Raw genomic sequence first — 27,053 nt, forward strand, 5'->3', positions numbered from 1 at the left:
GGCCAACCCCACACCTTCAGCCCTCCAAGCTCCCGAGGACGCCCCACCTTCCTCAAGAGGCCTTGGAGCCCATCTTGGACTCTTCTGACTCTGAAGTTCAGTCCCTGGCAATACCCACACCCAGAGCATATTCAGTATGGCAGCCTGAGGCGTCCCTGACCCCTCTGGAGGGCAGGCAGTGGTGCCACCTAAGCCACAGGTGCTCAGTAGATGCTGCAGAGTGACTTGCCATCCAGTAGATTTCTCTCTCTTTCTCTCTATGGTTTGGTTTGTGGAGACTGTGTCTCACTACATAGCCAAGTTGGCTTTGAACCCACTCTGTAGCCCAGGCTGGCCTCCTCCTGGGAATTGAAGCAGATGACACCATACCCGTTCCAAAGGATGTCTCTAAGGACTCCTGCCCCTAAAGTCTGGAGAAGGTCGTATGTGCCTGCTACCAATCAGATTCATCCCTGCCCTGCCTCCATATACAGGTCAAATGACCTCCAAAGAGGGCAAAATCAAAGGCAGTCAATCACCAGCTGCCTACCTCAGTGGTAACAATGCATCTTGCACACTTGAACCAGAACAGAACACACAAGCCTTCCATGGACTTCCATGGAACACTCGCCAGGAGCAGGCATAGCTCTAAGAGTTTTACACTTACTAATTCAGAACACCCTGAAGGTGCTCTTAGTACCTACATTTCACAGAGAAGAAAAGGAGGCACAGAAATGTCATGTGGCTTTCTCAAGGCCACATAGCCGCTAAGTGGAAGCTCCATTCTCCAAAGCAGAGGATCTGGCTGGCCAAGGTCCATCTCTTTTTATTGTTAGTAGTGGGGCTTGAACTCAGGGCCTGGGTGCTGTCCCTGAGCTTTTTCACTCAAGGCTAGCGCTCTACCACTTTGAGACACAGAGCCACCTCCAGTTTTCTGGTGGTTAATTGGAGATAAGAGTCTTACCACAAGCCTCAGATCTCAGCGTCCTGAGTAGCTAGGATTACAGGCATGAGCCACGGGTACCCGGCCCCCTGCCCCCTGCCCATGTTACTTCTACCAGCAATACTCCTTTTTGTGTGCTCTCTCCCAGCTAGCTTTGAAGCCAACCAGCAGTCATAAGAGCACCTAGATATCTGATTCTTATGTTGATTTTCCTATTATTCCCACTTCTTGGAGGTACTGAGGTTTGAACTCAGGACTTCATGCTTACCAAGCACATGAGCCACGCTTGGGTTATTTTTGAGATAGGCTCTATGTTTCTGATAGGGCTAGCCTGGACCATGATCCTCCTATTATATTTCTGCTGCAACTGCAATCCCAGGTGCAAGCCACCCAGCTTGTTGGTTGAGGTAAGGTCTTGCTAACACTTTCTCCCAGCTGGCTGTGATCCTCCATCTTCCTGATCTTTGCCTCCTGAGTAGCTGGGATTACCAATGTGAGTCAGCACACCCAGTTCCCTATTAACCCCACTTTAAAGAAGAAACAGACCCCGGGAGGTTGCATAAATTTCACAACTAAAAAGCAACCAGTATGAGATGCAAACTTAGGTACTTAGATGCTAAAGTTCCCTGCACTTGGCCCTTCCAAACAAACAGCCTGAGAGAACCTAACTTGAAAGCTTCTTTCTGGTGTTCCAAGACTAGCCTAGGATTTGACGTGGATCTCAGCCCTCCAGATGTACATGCTGACATTTCACATGGACCGGCGCTGACTCCTCTCTGGCTTCAAGGTTTCCTGCCTTCTGGTGTCTCCCTTAGTCATGGTAGGTCTGAGAGCCTTGATGATCTGAGTAGGAACAGAAACAAGTTTATTGTTATTATTAGCATTATTATTATTATCTTTAAGTGGTTGTACAAAGGGGTCTCAATTCAGCATATCAATTTATGAGTACAAGGCACCTTGATCAATGTTACTCTTTCCATTATTTTCCATCTCTCCCACCCCTACCCATCCCCTCAAGTTACCTGATTTCAACTCAGGAAGAGGATCATCAGGAATATGATTAATCAGCTCAGGCCCCAGACTGCTGGTGTGTGGTCAATGCTAGAGATAATTGTTCTCAGACCCACCAGCCTCTAGCTGCATGAACTAGAGCAAAGGCAAGTCTTTCTCAGAAGGCAAGTTGAACACCTGCTTGAATGGCTGGGGGCGCTGCCCTGGGTGATAGGAAGCAGGGCAGGTGGACGAGGAGCCTTGGGCCGGGCTGGAGGCTGGGAAGGAAGCAGCCTTTCTTCCTATTCTTTAGAGGTTGAACAGAGCTTTCCTCTGAGGCCAGGCGGACTGTGCTCGCTGGAAGAGTGAACTGGGAAAACAGTAATTTTTTTTAAGTAGATAAGCTGTGTGTATTCATAACTCCATTAGTGTGAGTTTGCCTGTGACGCATCAGCCTCTGTGTCATCAGAGACCTGTGGGTAGGATGCAGGGAACTGAGGGGCTGGGCTAAGGGGTCTGTCATGGGTGGCGGCCCCCTGGGACTGGCCTCTCTGGGGAGCTGAGGATCTGCTTAGGTTCACAGGAAGAAGCCAGAGAGGGATTCCAATGGGTGCAGCCGCCTTCCACAAAGGGTCATAGCCAACCTGAAGCCACCGTGACACAGAGGATAAACTCTCCTGAGCCAGGACACAATCCTTAGAGTAGAGGCTAGAGGTTAGATAAGGACAGATTGTGGAGGCCACCCAGCCCTCTCCACACAGTCCCTTGTCTGCCATTTTTCTGGACACCTGCAAGGAGTCACCCTGAGTTTAGCATTGGGAAAATACCATGCACTAGTCATCCAAAAGGCTCAGCATGGAGGCATTGTCTAAAGACAGAATACCAAGACATTAAAAACAACAACAACAACAACAGCAACAACAACAACAACAACAGAAAACACTCCCATAGGAGACTGGAAAGGAAGTCCTCATGGGAAGTGGACTTCCATGGGCAAGAAAGACAGTAGTGCAGTATTTCAAATCAGCATTCTGAGAGTGTAATTCCTAGAGCATTCTCTAGGCCCAGGAAGGCTCTGAAACATAATACCATCTTCCTGTAAGTTTTGTGTTTTTTATTTTGTTTTGCCAGTCCCAGTGCTTGAACTCGGGGCCTGGGCTCTGTCCCTGAGCCTCTTTGTGTTCAAGGCTAGTGCTACCACTTTAGTCACAACACCACTTCTGGCTTTTTCTGTGGAGTTTATTGAAGAGTCTCAAGGACTTTTATCTTGCCCGGGCTGGCTTTGAACTGTGATCCTTAGATCTCAATCTCCTGAGTAGTGAGGATTACAGGCGTGAGCCACCGGCACCAGGTGTTGTATGTTCTTTGTAAGGATGTTGCCTGGCTTCATTTACAAAAGAACACATTCTGTGTTACCACCATTACCACCACTAAAGAACATCTTGACACCAAGTGTCACAGGCAAGCTCGAGAAAAATGGCAGGCCAGTGGTGTGATGATCTTTCCAAACCCACCTTTTTTAAAAAATTTGTTTTATTTTTCTTTATTTTAATTTTGTTGGTCGTGGGCCTGAACTCTGGGCCTGAGTGCTGTCCCTGAGCTCTTCAGCTCAAGGCTAGAGCTCTATCACTTGAGCCACAGCGCCACTTCTGGCTTTTTTTTCTTTTTGCTTATGTGGTGCTGAGGAATCGAACCCAGGGCCTCAGGCATGCAAGGCAAGTGCTCTACCACTGAGCCACCTTCCCAGCCCCTGCAGTTGTATTTTTTATCTGGCTTCCACATATGTCATGCATTCATACACACACACAATGAGATAAAAGGAGGGTACTCTTAGGGGCAAAACCCAAAGGTGTAACTCCGCCAAACACTTAAAATACTATTTATCAACACCAATTCCAGGAAATGTCTTTTTTGTTGTTGTTGTTATTGTTGCTGTTGGTGGTGGTGGTGGTATTTGTTTTTGTCTTTGGATTTTTTCTGTTTTTAAGGTGGGCAAAGGGGGGGGCACAGAAAGAGAGAGAGGAAGGGTGAACAAAGACAGTCATGCTATTCAGGAGACAGTAGGAAGAAATAAACTGTGCAACATGTAGGCAGGGTCGGGGCAGGGGGAGCTGAGGGAAAGCAAAGGAAAAAAGAACTGTACTCATTACCTGAACTGTGAAAACAGTACCAGCTCTATACAAGACCTTAATAATACCAATAAAGTTACATGCTAAAAAAGGGGAACATGTCTTAGGAATATTTAGACAGTGAAAGGCAGTAGCTAGAAGCCACGCTTCTAGCATGAACAGGTAAGAAGTGTCTGCAGTATATAAAACAGCCCCATCCTCGGAACTCCTGGGCTCTAGGCATTGAGCAGAGATGTCACTCCTGGGATCATCTTGTTCCCTTTGCAAGTACTGTCCCCATTTCCCCATCAAGGAATTGGCACAAACAGGCTAAGAGACTCACCCACAGTCTCCGTGCTGGTAAAGAGCGAAGCTGGAACCCAAACTCACTCTGGATTTCACAGCCAAAACTACTTGCAGTGTGACTATTTTTCAAAAGAGCTGATGTACATTTTCAGGCATGAATAGTTAATTCAGAAAACTTCCATTTGGGAAGATACTACAAGGAGGAGCAGAGGAAGCAGACCCAGCCACTGGGAGCGCCTGTTGGGAGGAAAGCTCCCTTCCTCCCCCCGATTCTGTATCCAAGGCCTCCTCTTGCTCCCTGTGTCTCTCCTGCTGTCTTCCGTCCTGTCCATTCCCACTCAGGGACTCACCTCGAGGTGCTGAGCCACCCAGAGCACTGGCAGGTAAGAGGACTGACTGCTGTCTCTCCCTCTCCCTTCCAGCCTGCATTTCGGTCTGTCTGCCTCTCTACCCCCAGCCATCGATCCTGAGGGCAGCCACACACGCTTCTGCATGCTCCCGAGATGCTGAGTGCATACTCAGTTCACAAATAGGAATGGGGGATAGCCCTACTTGGAGCAGGGCACAGGGCAAGGCCCCAGCAGGCTGGGCAAAGAATGGGTCAGGGGTGCTCAGGGAATAGAGTGGGGGCTCGGCGACCATGGCCTGTGACAACCTCCAAGGTTCCATAGGACAGGTAACTTGGGAGTGTTCAAACCAGGATGAGAGCTTAGGAAATGCCACAGGCGGGCTTTAGAGGGGAGAGGGTCACAGGAGACAAGGTAGGTTGTTGTGGAGGAGCAGAAGCTGCTGGTGAACAGGTAAGGGTGGCAAGGGACAGGAAGCAAGTGGTTTGGAGCAGAAGGCTGCTGAATTTGAATCTCAGTTCCTTCATCCCATACTTGTGTGACCTTGGTCCAGTTACTCGACCTCTCTGGGCTCTATTCCTCTACCTGTAGAATGGGAATAGGAGTGATAGGTATTTTACAGAGAGCTTGAGGATCAAGGTTGTTAAGGCATTGAAGTGCTTAGTGTTGGGCATACAGTCAGTGCTCAATAAATGCAAACTCTGGCTGGTTCTTAGGATTCTCTGGAAGCTTGTGGAGAAGAAGGCACTCCAGTTTCCTTCATTTTTATCAGGAAGTCATTCCTCCGTGGTCTGGGGCCACTGGCTGCAGATGCGTTCCTGCTCTGAGCGCATCAGGGCCACGGCAGGGCCCTGCTAGGCTAGGACTAAGCTCACGGTTGGTAAAGGGAGCCCCAAAGCATGGCATGGGACCCCATTTACGGATGTGCCTGAGCTGGGGACATGGAGGTGAATTCAGAGAGACGACTCTGTATACTCTGCTCCCAGCTTCTCCCTGGCTGCGAGGGAACCTCCCCCCCCCTCTTCCCCCAGCGGCTGGAGAAGGCCGGGGTCCTTCTGCATCTGGGCCCGCATGGCGCGCGGACCTGTCCCCAGGGCGGGACGGGGCGCAGGCGGCGGGGCTGCATCTGGGGCCGGGCGCGCGCTCGCGGCCTCCCCGGCAGGCGCCTGGCCTGTGGGCTGCGGTCAGCGCGCAAGGCTGGGCGTGGACGGCAGGTCTGAGTGTGCCTGACGGGAGGTGGGAGCAGGAGGGTCGGGCGCAGCAGCGCGGCCGGCCGGCTAGCTCCCGCGGGAGGCGGGGACCTCCTGGAGTCCCCAGGCCACGCCAGAAAGAGAGGGCGCGAGCACTGGGCTTCCGGACGGGACCGGACGGTCACCGCGCAGGTAGGCGACCCCGAGGGCCAGGCGGCTTCCTCTCGAGGTGATCCTGGGTTCCCGGTGCTCTAGGGCGGGAAGACGGTGTGGGGGCCCTGGGGGGGCCGTCCGGGAGCGGGGCGCGCGGGAGTGCTGGAGGTGCGGGAGCAGCCCGGGTGCGCGCTCAGCGGAGGCGGGGTGCGCGCGCCGGGCAGGCAGAGGTGCGTGCGCGTGCTTGGCAGGCAGAGGCTGTGCGCGCGCGCCCGGCGGGCAGAGGCGCGTGCGCGTGCTTGGCAGGCAGAGGCTGTGCGCGCGCCGGCGGGCAGGCAGAGGTGCATGCGCGTGCGCGTGCCCGGCAGACAGAAGGCAGGGGGAGCGGTGGAGATCACCACCCCGCCCCCCCCACCCCCAGCCCCGTGTCTGTCCCCCAGCACCGGCGCGTCCGGTGTCTCCGCCTGTGGCCGCTGCTGGGTTTAGCAGCCACCCCCGCTGGCTGGCACCGTGGCCACCTGGTAATTACCCCCCTACCCCCCCCCCCAGAAGTGTGAGACAGCTAACCCTTCCCTCCCCAGAGCCCCTGGCCCTCCTCCCCCTCCCTAGGCCAGCGGAGGGGGGTGACCCCTCTTGCCAAGGGCACCGGGGTCCTAGGGCCTGGGGCTGGGCCCCCCGCACCCCCTCCCCCGAGTGTTCCGCAGGCCAGCATCGCCAGGTCGGGCTGGCAAGGTCCCCAACTCTTGGCCCTGCCAAGGAAGAACGCGGTGGCCAGGCCGCGCTCGGGCTGGACGGCAGGGACTGCGGTCAGCGCCCGCCTGGGGCCAGGAGCCAGGAGCCAAGCTGGCTGAGATTGACAGCGGCGGGAGGCTGTGTGGGTGCGGAGGAAGGGGCCCCTCCGCACAGCCAGGCCAGGCCAGCCGGCAGCGGGTGTCCACTGCCTGTGCAGCCCAGAGCGGCTTGACAGGACACAGTCTGGGAAGACGGGCTTCATCCCTCCCCCCAACCCCCAGCACACTGGGAAGCTTCCAAAAGGAAGAGGGAGAGGGTGAGCCCAGGAAGAGAGAACTACCCTACTGATGTCAACTGTTTTCAGTGGACAGCCCAGCTCCAAATGCATGGCCTGCCTGCAGACCCACCTCTTACATCTAGTACCTTAGCACACCACTGCCCTCCCTCCTGCTCTCCCTTCCTTCCTTCTTCCAGAGTCTCTCTTCCTGTCCTTCCTCCTTCCCTCCTTCCCTCCCTCCTCCCTCCCTTCCTCCCTCCCTCCCTCCCTCCCTTCCTCCCTCCCTCCCTCCCTCCCTCCCTTCCTTCCCTCCTTCCCTCCCTCCTTCCTTCCTGCCTCCCTCCCTCCTTCCCTCCCTCCCTCCATCCCTCCCTCCCTCCCTTCCTTCCTTCCTTCCTCCCTCCCTCCCTCCTTCCCTCCTTCCCTCCCTCCTTCCTTCCTGCCTCCCTCCCTCCTTCCCTCCCTCCCTCCATCCCTCCCTCCCTCCCTTCCCTTATTTCTGTTTCCTTTCTTTTTTTTCCTTTCCCTTCCTTCCCTCATGCACTCTAAATTCCTGCTGTATCACTGAACTACAACCCCACCCAAATCACCTCTGTGTGTGTGTGTGTGTGTGTGTGTGTGTGTGTGTGTGTGTGTGTGTGTGTGTGTGTGTGTGTGTGTGTGTGTGTGTGTGTGTGTCAGTCAGTCCTGGGCTTGAACTCAGGGTCTAGGCTTTGTCCCTGAGCTTTTGCTCAAGGATCACAATCCACCACTTAAGTCACAGCTCCACTTAAGGCTTTTTGGGGAGTTAATTGGAGATAAGAGTCTCACAGACTTTCCTGCCCAGGCTGGCTTTGAACGATGATATTCAGATCTCAGCCTCCTCCTGAATAGTTGGGATTACAGGTGTGAGCTACAGGTGCCCAGCCAAATCACTTTTTTTTTCTTTCTTTTTTGTTGTTGTGAAAATACAGTACAGAGGGGTTACAATTACATGGGCAAGATAATGAGTACATTTCTTATCAAGCATTGTTGCCTCCTCCTTTGTTTCCCCTTCCCATCCCTTCCCATCTCCCCCTCCCCCCAATCACTTCTTTTTAACCTTCTATGCTCTACCTCCCAATGGTACTAACAGAAGCGCTCTTTGTAGGGTGGGGATGGGATCTTACAGCTCAAGTTCTGACTTTGAAAGCCTGGTCATGCCCTAAGATGTCAGCTCTGCCCTAGATGTCAGACCCGGAGTTCTTCACTTAACTATGGTGCTGCACCTTCTAGGCAGAGCACACATTTAACAGGGAGAGAAGGCTCATCTGACCGGAAACAGAATCAGAAGGCATATACCGCCATATATTAGCACAATGAGGAGGGTGGTGAGCAGGGGAGAAATTTAGCTTTAGAAGTCTTGTTTCAGCCTTGACATACTTAAACTTTCTGAGCCTTCAGATCTAATGGAGAAATGGAAATAATCTCCACTATTATCAAATTAGAATCAAATAACCTTACCAATAAAACCAACATATGACAGGCCCTAAAGTGATTGGGGTGGGAAGGATAATATTTACAGCCAAGTTATCTATTGCTGCAGAACAAACCATTTAAAAAGATATTAGCTTAAAATAAAGCACATTTATTGTACTCACAAGTCCATGACTTGGGCAGGGATTGGGCTGGATGACCTCTGTTCTTGGCAGTATCAGCTAGGTGGGTCGCTGGGGCTAGGGGAGTCTCCTCCATGATCACTCACTTGTATGGCAGGAGATTGGCCCGTCTAGTAGCTAGCAGCGTAGCTGTGCCTGCCAGCTGGGGTCTTGGTTTTGCTGGGCTTCCTCACAGTCTGAAACTTAGTTTCAAGAGTAACCCTCATCCCCAGAGACAGGAAGTCACACCTGTCAGTTCTTTCAAGCCTGGACTCAGAAACTAGAACTGTATTGCTTCTAGATTATTCTCTTGGTCAAGCTGTTATAGATTCAAGAGGAGAGGGGAGAGGATTTAGACACACCCACCCCAGTTTTCAGTGAGGTGAATATCAAAATAGCTTGCAACTATCTTGGCTCTGTCATAATTTGCAACTTTTCCTTTTTAAAAAAATTCTTTCTTAGCTGGGCGCCGGTGGCTCATGCCTGTAATCCTAGCTACTTAGGAGTCTGAGATCTGAGGATCGCAGTTCAAAGCCAGCCAAGGCAGGAACGTCTGTGAGACTCATCTCCAATAAACCACTAGAAAACCAGAAGTGGCCCTGTGGCTCAAGTGGTAGAGCGCTTGCCTTGAACTGAAGAGTGCAGGGATATCACCCAAGCCCAAAGTTCAAGCTCCATGACCGACCAAAACAAAATCCTTTTTGTTTTTGGGTGCCATGAATCAATTCCTCTTTTGCAAAGATGAAGGGTTTCTCCCAGAAGAGGACCAGCAGAGATATAGATGTCCTGGTCAGGGGCCTTACCATAGAACCAGTGTCTCTGATCCTAATTCAGGGTCCAGGGAGCAGCGTCCTACATGCTATGTATCTGTTTCCTGGGAACCACTGAAGCTTCAGTCCCTATCTTTGCCAATTCTATGCCTTTTTTTTTTTTTTTGTCAGTTGTGGGGCTTGAATTCAGGGCTTGAACTCACTGTCACTGAGCTTTTTTACTCAAGGCTAGCGCTCTACCACTTTGAGCCACAGTTCCACTGGTTAATGGTTGTAAGAAAGTCTCACAGACTTTCTTGCCCCGTCCGGCCTTGAACCATACTCCTCAGATCTCAGCCTCTCAAGTAGCTGGGATTATAGGTGTGAGCCACCAGTGCCCAGACCTATGCCTTTAAAACAAGAGGGAAAAGCCAGGGAGAGAGTAGTCTGGATTTAGGTGGCTAAGGGTCAAGTGCACTGAGCATGTTTGTGGCTTTCAATTCCCTGGAGAAGTCTGTTTGCTTTCCAGAAGGCTGCTGTCTGGGTGTCTGAGTGACTGTTGCCATAAGTTATTAGGTTATTAATTGGTAGGCTGTAGCACTGTGGGTGGGGAGGCAGGAGGTGGGGGGAGGAAGTAGGCCTGGCCAACTGGTTGCCATGACAACCAGTGGTACATGCTCTGTGGTCAAACAAGGAGGATGCCTGGGGTAGCTCTGATCTCAGACTCTCCTGGCTGCGAGTCTCTCGGCTGGGCAGCAGGTTTCTGTGGTGATGTGTTTTACTGCAGGGCCAGCCACCCACTTACCTTTGAGTCAAACCCACTGTCCTCCTGTTGTTTCATCCATTTCCTGTCTCCCCTGAATGTGTTGGCTTCTAATCTCAGCGTCAGCCACACCAGCTTTCCAGGAAGGCTGCAGGAAGGAGTGAATTCAGAGTCACTCATTGATTCAAATGCTTGACACAGTTGGTGTGTATGCTATACCTTCCTCAACCCCAACAGCACAAAAGAGATCCAGGTCCTCCTTCCCAAAGTGAGGGGGGTGGGTGCTTACAAATCGTGATGCACATGAGTTACACCAGACTCAGGCTTCATCTTGAATCCGCAGCCACCATTTGCTTGTTGTCTGTGGCCCTATGTCTCTCTTTGGTGGCAAAGCTGGGCTGATCACACCCATCTGCAGTGAGGTGGCGAGTGGAAAGTGCCACGCCTCACGCCTGGTGGCTCAGAGCCCAAAGGGGCACACTCTACGTCCTCTCCCTCAGCACACACCTGTTGTCCAGAACTCCTAGGCCATCCAGAGGAGGATGGAGTCAATGCTGTGGGCATGGAGAGGAGGTAGGTGTCTCCTCCCGGCATCAGGGAGGGCTGCACAGAGCTGGCAGTGGAGGAGCTGGGCTATAGTGATTTGGTGTATCAGAACCTCTGGGGGAAATGTTGAAAATGCAGCCCCTGGACTTCATCCTTACGATGTTCTGAGTTGGCGGATATAGGCAAAGGCCTGGGAGTCGGCATTTACTCGGCACCCAGGGTATACCGGTACAGGTGTCTCCAGGCTTGGCTGAGAAGTAGTACTTTGAAGAACTTTGGAGGCAGTGACGGGTGGGATTTGGATTTGAAGACTGGGAGAAAGGAGATGGAAGTGGTGATTGAGGCACATTTGGGCAAGAAGAGCAGAGGCCAGGAAGTAGCCACATAGCAGAGGTGTCAAGGGCTCAGGGGCTCCCCCTCCCCTACTTTCTATCCTGCTGCTGCTGCCCACACTCTGCTTTCAGGACAGCACAAAGCCCACACCGCCCAGGGGCTCTAGCACGCCTGCCCACAGAATACTTGACTGCCTGGTCCACGTGGCTGTGATTTCTTTGCTCTACACCTCGTCCTGATTGAGGTGAGAGTGGAGGGCAAGGTCCATACATCAATTTTCCTTCTCGCAACCAGAGACACCAGCTCTGCCTACCACCTGTGGTGGACCGGGCTGCCCTATATGTATGGCAGTGGGGGAATTAAGTTAGGCAGCTGATGGAAAGAAGGGGGTTCATCACCCAATCTTAAAATAAAGGGATAAGCTAGGCGCTAACGGTTCACGCCTCACTACTCAAGAGGCTGAGATCTGAGGATTGCAGCTCAAAGCCAGCCCAGGCAGAAAAGTCCCTGTGAGATTTTATCTACTATTGACCACTCAAAAACTGGAAGTGGTATTGTGACTCAAGTGGTAGAGCACTAGCCTTGAGCACAAAGAGGCTCAGGGACAGTGCCCAGGCCCTGAGTTCAAGCCCCACAATGCACAACAAAATTAAAACTAAAAGGGAAAACATGTCACCTCTGCAGAGTCAGTTTATCACAAGGGTCCTGGAGCAGGAAGAAGGAGGCAGGAGAGTCAGAGGAGAAAAAGTGCCGTCAGGAATGGCAGACAGCAAGGGGGTGTGGGGCAGGCTCTGTCCACCATTGCCAGAAGGATAGCCCCAGCCAACGAGCGCTAGAAACCTCTAGAAGCTACCAGGCAAAGAAATGGGTTTTCCGCTAGAGCCTCCAGAGGAAAACCAACCCTGCTCACAGGTCAATTTTAGCCCAGTTAGATCTGCCGCAGACTTTTCACATTCAGAACCTTAAGAAAGTTGGGTTGCTATAAACCACTACAAGCAGCATTGGTTACCGTAGCACTTTGGGAAGGGCTCTGCTCTTCCTCCTATTGGTCCTTGTAGTTGGCAGCAGAGCTACTCTTAATTCAGACCTGGTTCCTTTTGAACCTGCAATGATACAGCACGGCCAGTTTTCCAGGTGACCTGGACAGCAGCACCTCCACTGTGATGTGCATCTGGGGACCCAGACAGAAAAGGCTCCTGCAGTGAACTTGCTGGGGACTAATTGTAAGCATTACTTATGTTTGGCCTAGCCTCAAATCAATGGAATAATTTGAGTGCCTTGCATCCCCACGGAGAAGGAGGTACTCCCTTACCAACTTTCCAGGTCAGCCTGGCCATCCTCCACCATCTCTACGGTAATAAGTCAGACCCTTCTAGGTAGGGGGCTAGTGCTACCACCACCACCATTATCACCTCACTAAGTCTTTTCCAGGACCTACAAAAGTGCCATCTCCTTGGATTCTTAGAATTCCATCGGTCAGCAGGGTATATGATTCTCAAGGCCATGGAAAATGGCAGTCCTGGGATTCAAACTCCAGGTCTGGACTAGAACCTCTCCCCAGGCCCTGTACCCTGCGCTGGTCTCCAAGTGACCATAAGATGCCTGTCACGTGCTGGAGGTCTTGGGAGGGGCCCTAGCCCATCACAGACTGGGCGGCAGGGCTTAGTACAGGATCACTACTTAGTTCTCTTTCTGGATTTGTTTGTGGGAGGGATGGAGGTTATCGGGCCACCAAGACGCCACAAGGTGTCATTACTACTTCCGATCTTCCCTTCCTGTTTTGGATTGAAAACAAAATTCCTAGAATGTGGCATGGGCTCTGCTTGGGCATTCAGGGAGTCCTAGGTCCCCTCTACCTGCATCCCGGAGGCCTAGTGGGGAGGGAAGGAGGACCCCTGGGAGTGCTGGGGGAGGGAGTAGTCAAATGACACCAGTGGTTCTTACTGGGGTAGAAGGCGAGGGTCTGGAGGGTTCACACCCCAGTGTCCTGTGGGACTGTCCACCCCACAGAACACCTGATGGCGTGGGGAGAACTCCTGCTCACTGCGCCCCTGTGCTGTTTGGCTCCCAGTTATAGTCTGTGATATTCTCCCCAACAGCCGACCTTGAAGGGAGGTTGTTCAGCCAAGAGAACCAGGCTCCTGACGTCAGCCACGGTTCCATCATCCTTGAGCTGTCAGGCCCTGGCCCGGAGCCCCCACCTGCACAGGGAGGGCTGGCATTGTGGTCTTTTGCATTCTCCCATGCAGAAAGTGGGCCGTGGTGGTGGTAGGGTTAACCAGTGCACATGTGAGCCTGAGGTTTGTGGTTGGCCCCTGCTCTGGACCAGTTTCCCACACTGATACTCTGTTCTTCCCGCTCACAAGTTAGATGGGCCCAAGACTTTTCACATGGAGAACCGTAAGAAAGTGGGGTTGCTATAAGCCACTCCTTAGGCAGCATTTGTTACAGTAGCAAGAGGACTGGTGTATAGACTTGTGTTCAGAGTTTAACAGTCCTGGGTTCAAATCCCAGCATCTCCCCTTAAAGCCCAGAGCTTTAACCCTATCGCTGCATTCTGTTGTGCTGTCCACCATCCACAGCAGTACTTCCCAGCTGCACCTGTGTCTAGAGAGCTAGGGAAAACAGAGAAGCAGGCCTGGGGTGGGGCCTGGCCATTCATATTTCTGACACACACAGGGGCCATCACTGACACCCACTTACCCAGCTGTTGGTTGTGGGGTAAGAGCCTGGGAGTGGATGCGCAAACAATGGGTTTTACCCTTGTCCTCACCCGTTGCTCCTTTGTCCTTGCTGGTGTCTGCAGGACAGCAGTGACCACGCGGGACTCAGCTTAGCTGGGTGTGGGCCTCTCCTCCAGGGAGGACCCAGGCCAGGGACTCAATATCCTGTCTCTCCTGATATCCAGACATGGGTAGAACTAGGACACCCCACTCCCCCTGCATGCTCCCCTACCCCCACCCCAGGATACCCATTCCAGATCAGACCCTTGTATTCCCAGCAGGGCTGCTCCCAAACTTGGGGAATTCCGACCCCCCTCATCCAACTGTGGGCATGTGGTTCCTCAGCCACCGCCCAGCCTGACACCAGATTGGAGTTCACATGATTCTGCCTCAGCTCAGGAATGGGCAGCCTCTAACTGGGGAGCTTTCTAGATGGAGCTGGGAGATTGTCTGCGGGGGGGGGGGGGGGGGGGCGGGGGGGGGCGGATCTCAGAAGGGAGAGCTGTGCTGGCTGCAGGATCTCCAGGGCTCAGCCCAGCCACTGCAGGAGCGTAGCTGTTTTGAAGTTTGAGGGCAGAGCCTAGCCAGACAGGCAGGCAGAGCGGACTCAAGCCAGATATTCCCTGAGAGAACTCTGTCAGTCCCAATTCTAGAAGCTGCAGGGATTTCGCTGCCCTGCTCTGCCTCCTTGCCTGGCTGCAGAGATCCCAGGGAGAAGCCAGTTCATGCCAACCATCCCCGCCTCCAAACTGACCCATTCGTGAGTCAGGAAATTCATTTAGTAGCTCACCATCTGCATTTAAGAAAATGAATTGGAAGAGAAAATAATCAGCGGGCCTGGCAAATGGTAGGGTAAGTTTTGTTCGGGGAAATTTGTGTTTCTCTGTACATAGGCAGGCGTGTTAGATGTCTGTGTGTGCTAGATCACAGTGTGAAAGGTATTTCTTGCTTTGGTTTATAGACATGAAAGCTTGCAGGGATCGAGTTTATTCCTGGGTGCCTGGGTTCTAGATTCGGATCTAGAATCCTGACTTACTGTGTGAACTTGAGCTGCTGGTTCAGCTTCATGGAGATTCAGGAGCTATGAAATGGGTTGGTAAATGTCTGTTCCACCTGCCTGCATCACAGGGACTGAACTTCAAAACCCTCACAAGGGCTTTAGACATGAGGTCCTATCGCTCTGGTCACTGTGGGAGGGAGATGATTTTGGAGCAATTGGGAACCAAGGAAAAAGTGCAGTCTGATTTCTGCACCTTCCTCAGAGAGAAACAGCTTCCAAAATACACCCTTTTAGGAATAGAAACAGCCCGGGTAACGCGTGTGGTAGGCTGGCGAGCTCAGGGAAGGGAAATCAGGTCTGCAGGAACTCCCCCACCGCATCCCAGCCCTGTGGGCTGGGGCTGCATGAGTAGTCCCTGGCACCACAAGTAACTGTGTGTGCCAAGTGTACCACGCTGAAGAATGGGCGCCGATGGGATTCCTTTCTGTTCTGGTGCAGCTGAATTTCAGCTCTCAGTCTGCTCTACCTCCCACCTGGAGCCTCTGTGAGGCTTCTTGATCATGTCAAAGGCATTTCCTTCCTGTTGGGGCTTCCTCCTAGTCATTATAGTCCTTGGAGACCTTGATCCAATTAGCATTTATCTAAGCTCTGTCTCTAGCTGTTGCATTACTTTGTATGTAATTTTTCCACCTTCTCTTAGCTGGATGACAAAGTGTTTCGATTCTTTTTTGCAGCCCTCCTCCACCCCGAGAGACCGAGGACTGGGCACACAGTAGGATTTTGTTCCTTATGGGTGTTGAAGAAGTAGTTGGCCTCGTAATCTGGGTACAGATGGTACCCAAGACTTAGTTCACTGGCCCTAGAGGTGGCATCTGTGAGGCCTGGAGCTCACGTGAGCCCGGTGGCTCAGCAACTCAGTGAGTTGCTCAGTGGCCATCTTGATAAACATTCCCAGTGAGGAATAAAGGAAAGTGTGAGACAGTTAAAAGTTTCAACCTGGCCTGCAACATCCTGACTGTGGAAGCTCCAGCAGGGTGGCTCATCTCTCTGAGCCTCAGTTTCTTCATCTGTACAGTGGGAGCTGACCTCCCATAATATAACATGGAAAGAATGAATGTACAGGAATGCACGGGAAGCCAGCGAGCTCTCAGCAGACGTGGCTGAGTTTTTCTATCCCATCCATGTGTTAACCTTCTGCAGAACTCTTCTGCATCCAAGATAGCCTTTGCTTTTTGAGGATCACAGTGCTCCAGAGACCAGGTAGAGAAAGGACACTCCTGGCATGGTAGAGTTTCCATCCAAGGGGGCTTTTCCTCAGGAAGTGGTAGAAGGAAGAGCTGGCTGTGAAAGACCTGAGGGAAAAGACAAGACCTTCTGTCCAGCCCAGGCAGCCTAAGCAGACAGGAGAATCGCCTCCTCACCTTCTGGTTCCTGGTAATGACACCACTGTTCCGGTACCCAGCCTTAAAACCCACCACCATCTATCTAGCTACTCACTCACTTCTGTTCATTTCACTATCCGTGGATTCATCCATCTGTCCACCCACGCATCAACTCATCCATCAAACTATCCACCCATTAGTCTAGCCATCCACCTATCCACACACATGCACATACTGTCTATACAAACGCACATACTCACCCAGTTATTCTTAAAAACTATGTACTGAGGAATTCTCAGATTTTCCCCAATTGTTCCCTACGTCCCTCCTAGTTAGTTGTCATCTGCTACAGCTTCCTGTCTCTACTGCGGCCCTGCCCACCACTCACCTCCACCCTGTTGTGCCAAGCTATTTTCTGTTCCTCAAAGACACTCATTTTCTCCCTCTTGCATTTGATGTGATGCAGACATTTTCCACAGACACAAACTCCCCTTTACTGGGGTAACCCTTCCTTTTCTTGATCTTAATGTAACTGGGTTAGAATACCGTGAATGAATTCTCATAAAGAACTGTGTTCTTATGAGTTTGCTTCATTTATCTTCCTCTGTCTCATAAAGCCAAAAGCAAATCAACTCTAGGGTCCAGTGCTGTGGTGTAATGCTGTCATGTAGGAATTCAATGAACATTTTGTTCTATGAGGGAATTCTTGGACGGATCAGTGAGTAGGAGGTTGAGTGGATGGATGAGTGCATGGGAAGACGAACGGACAGGTGGATAGATGGATGGATGAAAGAGTGGATAGATGGGTGGATGGATGGATGGGCAGGTGGATGATTGAAGAAGCCTGGAATCAGGCTATGTCTTAGTTAGGATGACTTTGGGATGGTAAGATGGAACCACAAAGTCCAATAGGAAGTTGTTGCACTGAGTAAATGTGAATAAAGTCTTTATCAAGCCAATCTGGAGTTCTGTTGAGAGAGCTGAAGAGGAGGAGGGGATGGCAAATACACAGGTAGAAAATGGTAGAGCTTCCTAATTTACTTAAGCATCGTGAAAGTAAATGCTATAAATGGGGATGGAGGAGGAAACCAAAGCCAGACATCCAACAAGAGCCATTAAGGATGAAGACATCCTCTCCAAGGACAGATTAGTGGAGAAAACAATGGGCTGGCATGGGCCCCAATAAGCATGCCCTGTGAGAAGCTAGCAGTTGCTTATGTAAACTTCAGCCTGGGGAAAGTCATCAGAGTGTGATGGGGTTGGAGCCATGGAGGAGATTCCATCCCACAGAGAGTGAAACCTGAATGTGTACTAGAGCAATGTCCACAGAAACCATCGGACCCAGCCTCAATCCATGCATGTGGGGTTTGTCTTCTAATCTTGGAGGTTACCAGATCGTGGGAGCTCTTTCTTGTTTATATCTAAGTCCTACATAACCTGGCACCACAAACACTGCACATACTCTACATATACTCGATCTGTGAAATCTGGGAGCACTGGATGGAGGGGCAAGTGCTTCATCTCTGGACCTCAGTTTTCTTGCCTCTAAAATGGGGACAATAACAGAACTGTTGTGAAGGTGGCCTACAAAGGCAGGAGTCAGTAGAATGTTCTGGAAACTAGAAAATATTATTCGAATCTAAGTGGTAGGCACTGAGACAGGGTCCCTATTACTTCTTTTGTTGTTGTTGTTGTTGTCGGTGGTGGGCCAGGGTGTTGTACTTCAGCTCTTGAGCTCAAGGCTAGCGCTCTACTACTTGAGCCACAGCGCCACTTCTGGCTTTTTCTGTTTATGTGGTACTGAGAAATCAAACCCAGGGCCTCATGCATGCAAGGCAAGCACTCTACCACTGAGCCACCTTCCCAGCCCCCTATTCCTTCTTGAGAAGCTAAATTAGTTAGGGGATATCCTGGGCCTTTGTTCCAGTTCTGCCCACAGGTCTGGCTGGGTCTTAAGTTCCCCTTCCAGCCACCTCTGCTCCCCTATCAGGGGAATTCCTGCAGAAAGTGTGTCAGAAGCAGAATCTCAGTCCTCGTAGACTGTCATGGTAGCTCGCTGCTCAGTGTGGTCCGTGGCCCAACAGCATCTGTAGCACTTGGGATATGCTTAAAATGCAAAAAAATCTTGAATCCCTCCTTCCTGGAAACCCTGGAGGGTTTGTCTTAACTAATCTCCAGGGGATTCTGGTGTTTTCCCCCCCCTCCCCCCCCATCCAAGAAGTGATTTTTTTTTTTCCAAAATGAATATAGAAAATGCTTTCTTTGTTCTCTGTGTTTCCTTTTGGCCCTGTAAGCTTGAATATTTCTGACAGTAGTGGCCAGAATTGGCTTACTGCTGGCCTAGGAAAGAGGAAGCTACACACCGTGGCCCTGCCCCAGCCCACACTTTGGTCTGTCTGTACACTCATCACTAGTAAACAACAGACTTGGGGCCTGTGACTAGTCAGGGAAGTTCCAAGACCTGACAGGACATGCCTTCTTGGTGGCTTCCTTTGCCCTATTTTGTTGGTGTCCTGGGGCCTGTGCTGATGAGTGAATTGTACCTTCCTGCAGGTAGATTTTATCTAACCTGCGGAGAACCAGTCCTAACTGGTTGTGCCTGGGGGCCACTCTAGAACCTGTGCTGCTGTCCACTTCCTCATAAGGAATTCTGATGAGGCACTGGGTTCCAGTGTGGGTTTGGGAGTCAGGGATAGGAAGCTAGCAGGAGGATGGTGATTTAGTGGACTGTGGGCAGTAGTTTTTGTTTTTTTTTGGGGTGGTGGGTGGGTGATCCCAGGCTTCGGCTGATCCTTCTTCCTTTTTTCTCACCACCAAAGCATGTAAGTGTGAAAGCAAATGGACAATCTAAAAACACCTGTGCACTGAGCTGCTCTGGAAAAATACCCTGGCACTTCCCAAACAATGACCATAGAATTATCTTATGATCCAGCTATTCCAGTTCTGGATATGGAGATACAATATCCATAAGACTTGAAAGCAGGAGCTTGACAGATCTTGGTACCTGTATGTTTATTACAGTATTATTCTCAGTGGCTGAAGATGGAAACAACCCAAATGTCCAGATGGCTAAACCAAAGGTGCATGAGTAAGTTACATTTTACTCAGCCTTAAAAAGGCAATTCTGGGGCTGGGAAGGTGGCTCAGTGGTAGAGCGCTTGCCTTGCATGCATGAGGCCCTGGGTTCCATTCCTCAGCACCACATAAGCAGAAAAAAGCTGGAAGTGGCACTGTGGCTTAAGTGGTAGAGCACTAGCCTTGAGCTGAAGCGCTAAGGGACAGCACCCAGGCCCAGAGTTCAGGCCCCACGACCAGCAAAAAAAAGGCAATTCTGACACATTCCAGGCTGGGTGAATCTTGAAGACATTGTACTAAATGAAACAGCCAGACACAATAGGACTTCATACTGTCTGATGCCACTTACAGAAGGTGCCCAGCATAGTCAAAATCATAAAGACAGGAAGTAGAATGGGGCTGAGGGATCTCATCTTGAATGGATTCAGAGTTTTACTGTTGCAATAATGAGCAGCGTTCGGGAGATGGGAGGGGTGATGGTTAGAAGGTGGGAAAGTACTTACTGCCACCTCGCTGTAGATCTAAAGTGGTTTAGGTGGTTATGTTTTGTCTTGTGTATATATATATATTTTTTATCACAATTAAAAGGATAAGAAGCAATCCTCCCTGCTGGGTCGGGCCAGTGCCCTGGACCGGACGTGGGAGCTGATTCCACTGGGAATTCATGGCTTCTAGGAACTCAGGGGTTGGAGAGGTGAGCTTTGGGTGGGGACCTTGGTTGATGGGAGGGGGGGGGAGGGAGGAGGGACATGAAACAGAGTCCCAGATTCTAGCTGATTCTTCCTTCTTTCTATTGGCTTTGGGCAAGTCACTTTCCCTTTGAACCAGTTTCCTGACCTGAAATAAAGGAAGTGGTGTTCACCTATTTAATTAAGAATCTCCAGGCAGTTCAAGCTGCTAAAGACCCAGCACTGGTCAAGTGTGCAAGTTGGGATTTACGTTCTCGTGGGAGACAAAGAAATGCACAAGAAGCTGAGCCGAGGAGCCTGTGGAGCCCACGGACGGGCGGGCTGCACTCCTTGGATGAGATCTGATAAAGAAGGAGCAGATGCTATGGGGTGGGTGGGGCAGGGCAGGAGGAGAACTCAGGAAGCAGTAGGAGCTGAATCAAGGCCTCCTCGGGTCTGAGGTGTGACATCGAGGTTCCACACAGGAAGCTGCTCCTGTGGCTGTGGTGTGGGGGAGGCAGGTAAGATCAGAGAACTGGAACCAGATCACATGCACGCGCACACGTACAGGCCTCGCAGGCCTCCCTGAGGGTTGCAGTTTAAGTGTGAAAGAGTCTACCTCGGTGGGCATGAAGCAAGGAAGAGAATCTGGTCTGCATTTTGGAAGAACTGCCATGGCTGCCCCATGGGTGATAATCAGGGGGCCTGAGGTGGGAAGGGGGGTAGCTGGGATGGGCAGGGTGGGGCAGAGCTGAGGTGGAAAAGAGATCTAGAATGGAAGGTCGGGTGGAGCTGGGGGAAGGGGGTAGTACATTGGGGGGACAGAGTTTGGTGGGGCATTATGGTGGAAAGAGCTAGAGTAGAAGAGGAGGATTGATTTTAGAGGCAGCGACAGGAGGCTGGAGACTAAGTGAAAGAGGGTAGCGTTGCATAGGACCTGTTTCTTGTGTATTTTATAAACATTTAGGAAAGCCATGGTCCTATTATTATTATTATTATTTTTTGTCAGTTGTGGGACCGGAATTCTGGGCCTGGGCGCTGTCCCTGCGCTCTTCAGCTCAAGGCTCACGCTCTCGAGCCACAACACCACTTTTGGCTTCTTTTGTTTATGTGGTGCTGAGGACTCAAACCCAGGGCCTCATGCATGTGAGGCAAGCATTACTAGCACTGAGCCACCTTCCCAGCCCCCTTTTTTGTTTGTTTTTGAGACAGGGACTCACTATGTGAGCCTGGGCTGGCCTTTTCTCTGTCCTTCTGTCTTAAGCCTCCTAAGTTGAACATATCTTACTGTGTTAGACTCATCCATTTTCTTTGTAACCACAGTGAACTGCAGCAAACAGAAATGACTATGGAGGGGATGAATGTACTTGGGTATTTACAGTATTGAATGTGATTTTAGAGAAATTCCTCATGTTGATCCTTCTTGGACCGCAGGACTGAAACTTTGGGGCTGGACTTACCTGAGAGCCTTTGTAGCGTGCTGGGGCAGCTTCTCATCTGGTGGTCTTAAGGAAGGTAGAGCTGGGGTGGTGGTAGAGGGAAAGAGAAAGGAAGGAGGAGGACGAGGAAGAGGAGGAGGAAGAGAAAGAAGAGGAGGACTTAGCTTCTCAGAGAGCTGTAAGGAGTTGGAGTCCTGTGGTCTTACGATACTTGAGAATTGACACGTAGACCACACAAAGTCACTTAATTTAGACCCTCCCCCCCATTCACTGAGAATCTGCTACACTCTCAATAGGGATATGTTGATTTAGCCTGTATAGTACATAGTACACGCCTATAATCCTAGCACTTGGGAGGCTAAGGCCAGAGGATGTGGGTTGGAGGCTAACCTCGTCTACATAATGGTACTGTAAAGAAGGAAGAAAAGGAGAAAAATCAAATATAGTTTTAGATCTAGTGAGGGTTTTTGTTTGTTTGAGAGAGAAATGCTGAATCAAAACTAGAAGAGCAGTTCTAGCCTTTATTATTTTGACCTGTTAATTCACAATGCAACATTATATTGGGTGTCAGTCACACTTGCTTGTGTGTCTGGAATCCTCTACATTAAATTCCCAACCATGTGAACTTTTCACTGATCTGAGTAACATGACAATCTTGCACTCCCTTGGCAAATCAACGCTGTGCCTCCTGACAGCAGTTGTTATATGTGGTCCTGTGCAGACGGCCCCCCTGAGTAGCTGCTTTTATCTTTTTTCCAGGTGAGGAAATGGGCTAAGTGACTTGCACACCTGGTAGTAGTTGTTCAACCCTTCCCTTCCTAGAAGTGTAGGATACAGTTGATGCTGGGGTGAAACTCCTGTTCCACTGGCCTGGAACTCTTTGTCTTTTGGCTCCTGGTCCAGAACCTTCCTTAAGCTCCATGAAGGAGAGAATGGGTAGGGACTGCTGATGGGAAATCCAGGAGTCTAGGTAAGGCCCTTCAGGAAGCTCCACTTTTATTTCTTGCACAATAGGATGCTACAAGGTTGCTTCTGCTGCTGTCTGGAGAGGCCCTGGCAAGAGCTGTGTTGCGCGTAGCAAAGCCCCAGGAGTGAGCAGGAAACGGGTTGCTGATTGCTGTAGGCAAGGGTAGAGGGCCCTTACTGTGTAAGGGTTGGAACTGACCTTGGCTTTGAGACTCCCCTGCAGAGCAGAGCTCAGAATGGGCTCGCACCCCTCCTATCTACGGTCTTCTTTTCCCCACCAACACATCTGGAAGACAAAGATCAGGGGAAAAATAAGGGAAGCCAGAGAGAGGGAAGGAAAGCCATAGACCGTGTCTCAGTGTCTTGGTACATGGTCTGTTCAGCTATTCTCCTTGGATTAGAGTTGGCTGGCTGGTACATAAGTTGAATAGAATACAGTACATAGCCAGGGACTATTTTGTAATCCTCACGTCTTAGGAGGTTGAGATCTGAGGCTTGTGGTTTAAAGCCAGCCCAGGCAGGAAGGTCCATGAGACTCTTATCTCCAATTAACTGTTAGAAAACTGAAAGTGGTACAGTGGCTCAAAGTGGTAGAGTGCTAGCCTTGAGCAAAAGAACTCAGGGACAGCACCCACACCCTGAGTTCAAGCCCTGTAACTGACAAAAAGAAAAAAGGAGAAAAAAAGCTGGGTGTCGATGACTCACACCTATAACCCTAGCTACTCGGGGAGCTAGATCTAACGATCATAGTTCAAAGACAACCCAGGCAGGAAAGTCTGTGAGATTCTTATCTCCAATAAATTACTCAGAAAAAGCTAAAAGTGGTGCTGTGGCTCAAGTGGAAGAGCCCTAGCCTTGAGCACAAAAAGGCTCAGGGATAGCACCCAGGTCCTGAGTTCAAGCCTGGGAACTAGCAAAATAAGTAAATGAGCAAACAAATACGGCATGTACAGTAGTGTCTGATACACAGCAGGCACTGTATACATGTTAGCTATGATTCTTCTAAGCCTTTCTCACCTTTAATTTACTTCCAGGGGCTCACAGCTTGAGCCACCTTCTCTAAACAAGATGGCGGTGGAGAAAAGTCCCTGAGCCTGTGAAGGGTAAAGGCCCTTTCGGTCCAAAGATGGGGAACATCACCACAGATAACTCCTCGCTGACCTGTGCCATTGACCACACCATTCACCAGACGCTGGCCCCCGTGGTCTATGTCACGGTGCTGGTGGTGGGCTTTCCGGCCAACTGCCTGTCTCTCTACTTCGGCTACCTGCAGATCAAGGCCCGGAACGAGCTGGGCGTGTACCTGTGTAACCTCACCATGGCTGATCTCTTCTACATCTGCTCGCTCCCCTTCTGGCTGCAGTACGTGCTGCAGCATGACAACTGGTCCCACGGCGACCTGTCCTGCCAGGTGTGCGGCATCCTCCTCTATGAGAACATCTACATCAGCGTGGGCTTCCTCTGCTGCATCTCCATCGACCGCTACCTGGCCGTGGCCCATCCCTTCCGCTTCCATCAGTTCCGGACCCTGAAGGCAGCGGTTGGTGTGAGCGTGGCCATCTGGGTCAAGGAACTGCTGACCAGCATCTACTTCCTCATGCACAAGGAAGTGATCGAGGACGAGGACCGGCACCGCGTGTGCTTCGAGCATTACCCCATCCAGGCGTGGCAGCGCAGCATCAACTACTACCGCTTCCTGGTGGGCTTCCTTTTCCCCATCTGCCTCCTGCTGGCCTCCTACCAGGGCATCCTGCGGGCAGTGCGGCGCAGCCACGGCACGCAGAAGAGCCGCAAGGACCAGATCCAGCGGCTGGTCCTGAGCACCGTGGTCATCTTCCTGGCCTGCTTCCTGCCCTACCACGTGCTGCTGCTGGTGCGCAGCCTCTGGGAGGCCAGCTGTGAGTTCGCCAAGGGCATCTTCAACGCCTACCATTTCTCCCTCCTCCTCACCAGCTTCAACTGTGTCGCCGACCCCGTGTTGTACTGCTTCGTCAGCGAGACTACCCACAGGGACCTGGCCCGCCTCCGGGGAGCCTGCCTGGCTTTCTTTACCTGCTCTAGGACCCGCAGGGCCAGGGAGGCCTACCCACTGGGGGCTCCTGAGGCCTCTGGAAAAAGTGAGGCCCACAGTGGGGAGCCTGGATTGTTAACGAAGCTCCATTCCACGCTCCAGACCCCTGCCTCGCCCGGAGTGGTGCCTGCCGTGATCGGGTCCCCTCCGGGTGGGTTGGTCTAGCCTCAGTCACCCGTGTGTGGGCTTAGGTGAGGCCTGAGCCTTGATTTAGCCCAGAGGCTGGGTGGTCCCTGAACTTGTGTGGCAGCTGCACCCCTTTTTTTCTGCTGGAGGGAGGGAGGGATGGATGACCGGGCCACCGCCAGGCCTCTCTGATCCCTGGAGGGCAGTTCTAGCTTGCAGGGGTCCAGGGGCGCCGCTGATTGGGGGAGATGAGCTCAGTCAACCCTGGTGTGTCTTCCCGCTGCTGGGGCTGCTCGGGATGGGGAGACAGCGGCCTGGCACTGGCAGGAGGTTTGCAAAGAGCAGATGTGGTCGGGTGGGGACCAGGGCGCCACTAGGGTCAGCGGTGAGACTTGTCCATGTGCCTGCCATACTCCGTGACGCACAAAGTTGTGCTGTCACCTTTGACACCCGCTGTATCATGGGGAAGGAAGGGGAGACTGAACAGATGGAAGGGGAGAAGGAACAGTAGACATGGAATGGGGGCAGGGACAGCGGCAGAGAGCCCGGCAGCAACTGCATCCTATGTTTATGGGAAGGGTGGAACAGAACCCCCCTCCCACCCCTGCCCCAGGTCCAAAGGCTGATGGCAAGTGAACCCCAGGCCTCCCCAGGGAGCTGCCAAAGGTCCTTCAAAATAAAAGTATCAAATGTAGCCACTAGGACTTGAAGCCAGGATGTCCTTCTTGAAGGTCTTGGCAAGATTTCCTCCCAATGAGCTTTTCTTCCATCACGTTCCCAGAATGGCAGACAGGAGAGCCCGGTGTGCAGAAGGAGAGAGATCTCAATGTCAGGTCTCCCCGCCAGATGAGGGCCAAGACACTGAGATTCTGTTACTGCTGGTAGGGTCCATACTCCCCATCCCCTGCCACACATACTATGGAGTGCCCAGCAGTTATCAAGAGAGGAATGTGACCCGCTCCCAGAATCCTCAGCTCTAACCAACCACACCAAGTGCTCTCAAGGTCTCAGGCAGCAGGCCCAGGATAAAGATCCAGTGTGGATCCAATAGCTCACGTGGACAGGAGAGGAGGTGGCCTGGAGCTCACTTTGCCTTTGTTCTCTGTCCCTGCTCCTCTGTGAGATGCCCCACTTCACCCATCTGGAGAGGGCAGCGGCCCTTGGGCCATATGTCATGCTTTCCTTCCATCACAGAGGGCTGAGGACAGAGCTCATCTCTCTTGAAGGTTTGTGTCTGGCCCCAGCTCAAGCACACAGATATTTCCTCTGATCAGATTCACAGCAAATCTTCTTGCTTTGTGAGTGCTACCCCTCAAAGATCTCTAGAGAGCACAGATTGTGGTGCTGGGGCGGGGCGGGGGGAGGAATGAGGTCCTTCAATCTCATTTGACTGGTCAAAACCCAGAGACTTGGCCTTTGCCAGGTGTCATGCCCAGCTCTGCCCTGGTGGACATGGCAAGGGCAGAAGAGCTGCTGGCTGCTCTGAGAGACCTGCCTCCTTCACAGAAACACCAGCCCTTCAGACGGGACTAGAGCAGGCTCTGACTTCCCACAGCATGCTCTCAAAACCCCCAAGATTTAAATCCTTCCAAAGTAAGAGGCTAGATAGGCCGTAGCCCAGGAGGAGTTCAGGGGCAGGGAGAAGTTTGCAGCAGTAGGATATTTCTGAACTCTGTTAACTTGAGAGAGTGAACAGGCAGAATCCTATACTCAATCTCTCTTCTCTCTCTTCTTCAACCTCCAAACCATCGATCCTACACTCTGTGTCTCTTACCCCTTCTATCAGAGGCCAAGGGTGGATGAGCTGCAGGGAAGGATGGCTTCTGGGATCCTAGGGTTCTACTTGACTTTGACTGTGGAGGGCTCCAGCTCTCTCTGGAAGGTCTCTGATAATCTAGGACTTCCTCTTCCTCTTTCTTGAGGAGGAAATGAGTATGTCTGAAGGTGGCAGAAATAGTTGCAGAACCAGGAAGAATTCACTCAGCTTCAGCCTGCCAGCTTACTAGTGCGCTGATATTGGCTGAGTCTTTTGTGTCCCTTCGCTCCATAGCTTTCCCCCCTATTTTGACCTAAACATTGGCATTCTCACTGGCACGGGCTGGGATGAGCTAAGAACAGCTCCACTTGTTATCAAGAGTTGTATTTTTGTATTGTCCTCTCTTTTACACCGAGTCTACAAGTGATGGACTGTGCAATGGGTTTATGTGGCAAACCTGTCTGCAAATAAAGCAAAGTAACCACTCATAGCAGGAGTCTGTTTAGTCCTTATTGGGGGAGGGTGTCTTCCAAAACCAGGTGGATGTGTGTACCTAAGGTGTTAGGAAGGTGCAGGAAGCAGGAATTAACATCAGAAATTTCTGAGTAATCAGAGAATCTGACCTGGATTACCCAGTAATTGGTCAAGAAAGACAGAGACCTTAAAGAAGAGGGGGTTGTCTCTTCCTTCTTGAGATAAACCATTCTGAGATTTTCCTTGGCTGCCTCCCTTTGGAGGGTCAAGTTCTATCTTACAGTTTGGAGAAATCCACCCTGTTTTTGGCCTCATGACCCACCGTACCTGCTCCGAAGCTG

At 51.5% G+C, this 27,053-nt stretch overlaps 1 protein-coding gene across 5 annotated transcripts; it reads left to right on the forward strand.

Annotated features, from left to right (window-relative positions):
• Nucleotides 1-1,511: 1,511 nt before the first annotated feature.
• LOC138831489 (ovarian cancer G-protein coupled receptor 1) lies at nt 1,512-26,728 on the forward strand. Of its 5 annotated transcripts, XM_070028555.1 has the most exons (3): nt 1,512-1,742; nt 19,801-19,906; nt 23,320-26,728. In XM_070028555.1, exon 3 carries the CDS (start codon nt 23,412-23,414, stop codon nt 24,519-24,521), a length of 1,110 nt encoding a protein of 369 aa, XP_069884656.1. In that variant the 5' UTR covers nt 1,512-1,742; nt 19,801-19,906; nt 23,320-23,411; the 3' UTR covers nt 24,522-26,728. The 5 variants fall into 5 exon arrangements, with proteins under 5 accessions (XP_069884656.1, XP_069884655.1, XP_069884658.1 ...); XM_070028554.1 differs by lacking the exon at nt 19,801-19,906; XM_070028557.1 differs by lacking the exons at nt 1,512-1,742; nt 19,801-19,906 and adding an exon at nt 6,002-6,055.
• Nucleotides 26,729-27,053: the final 325 nt, after the last annotated feature.

Source organism: Dipodomys merriami, unplaced genomic scaffold, assembly GCF_024711535.1.
Source record: "Dipodomys merriami isolate MVZ:Mamm:240054 unplaced genomic scaffold, mDipMer1.0.p SCAF_198, whole genome shotgun sequence".
In the NCBI taxonomy this organism is placed as follows: domain Eukaryota; kingdom Metazoa; phylum Chordata; class Mammalia; order Rodentia; family Heteromyidae; genus Dipodomys; species Dipodomys merriami.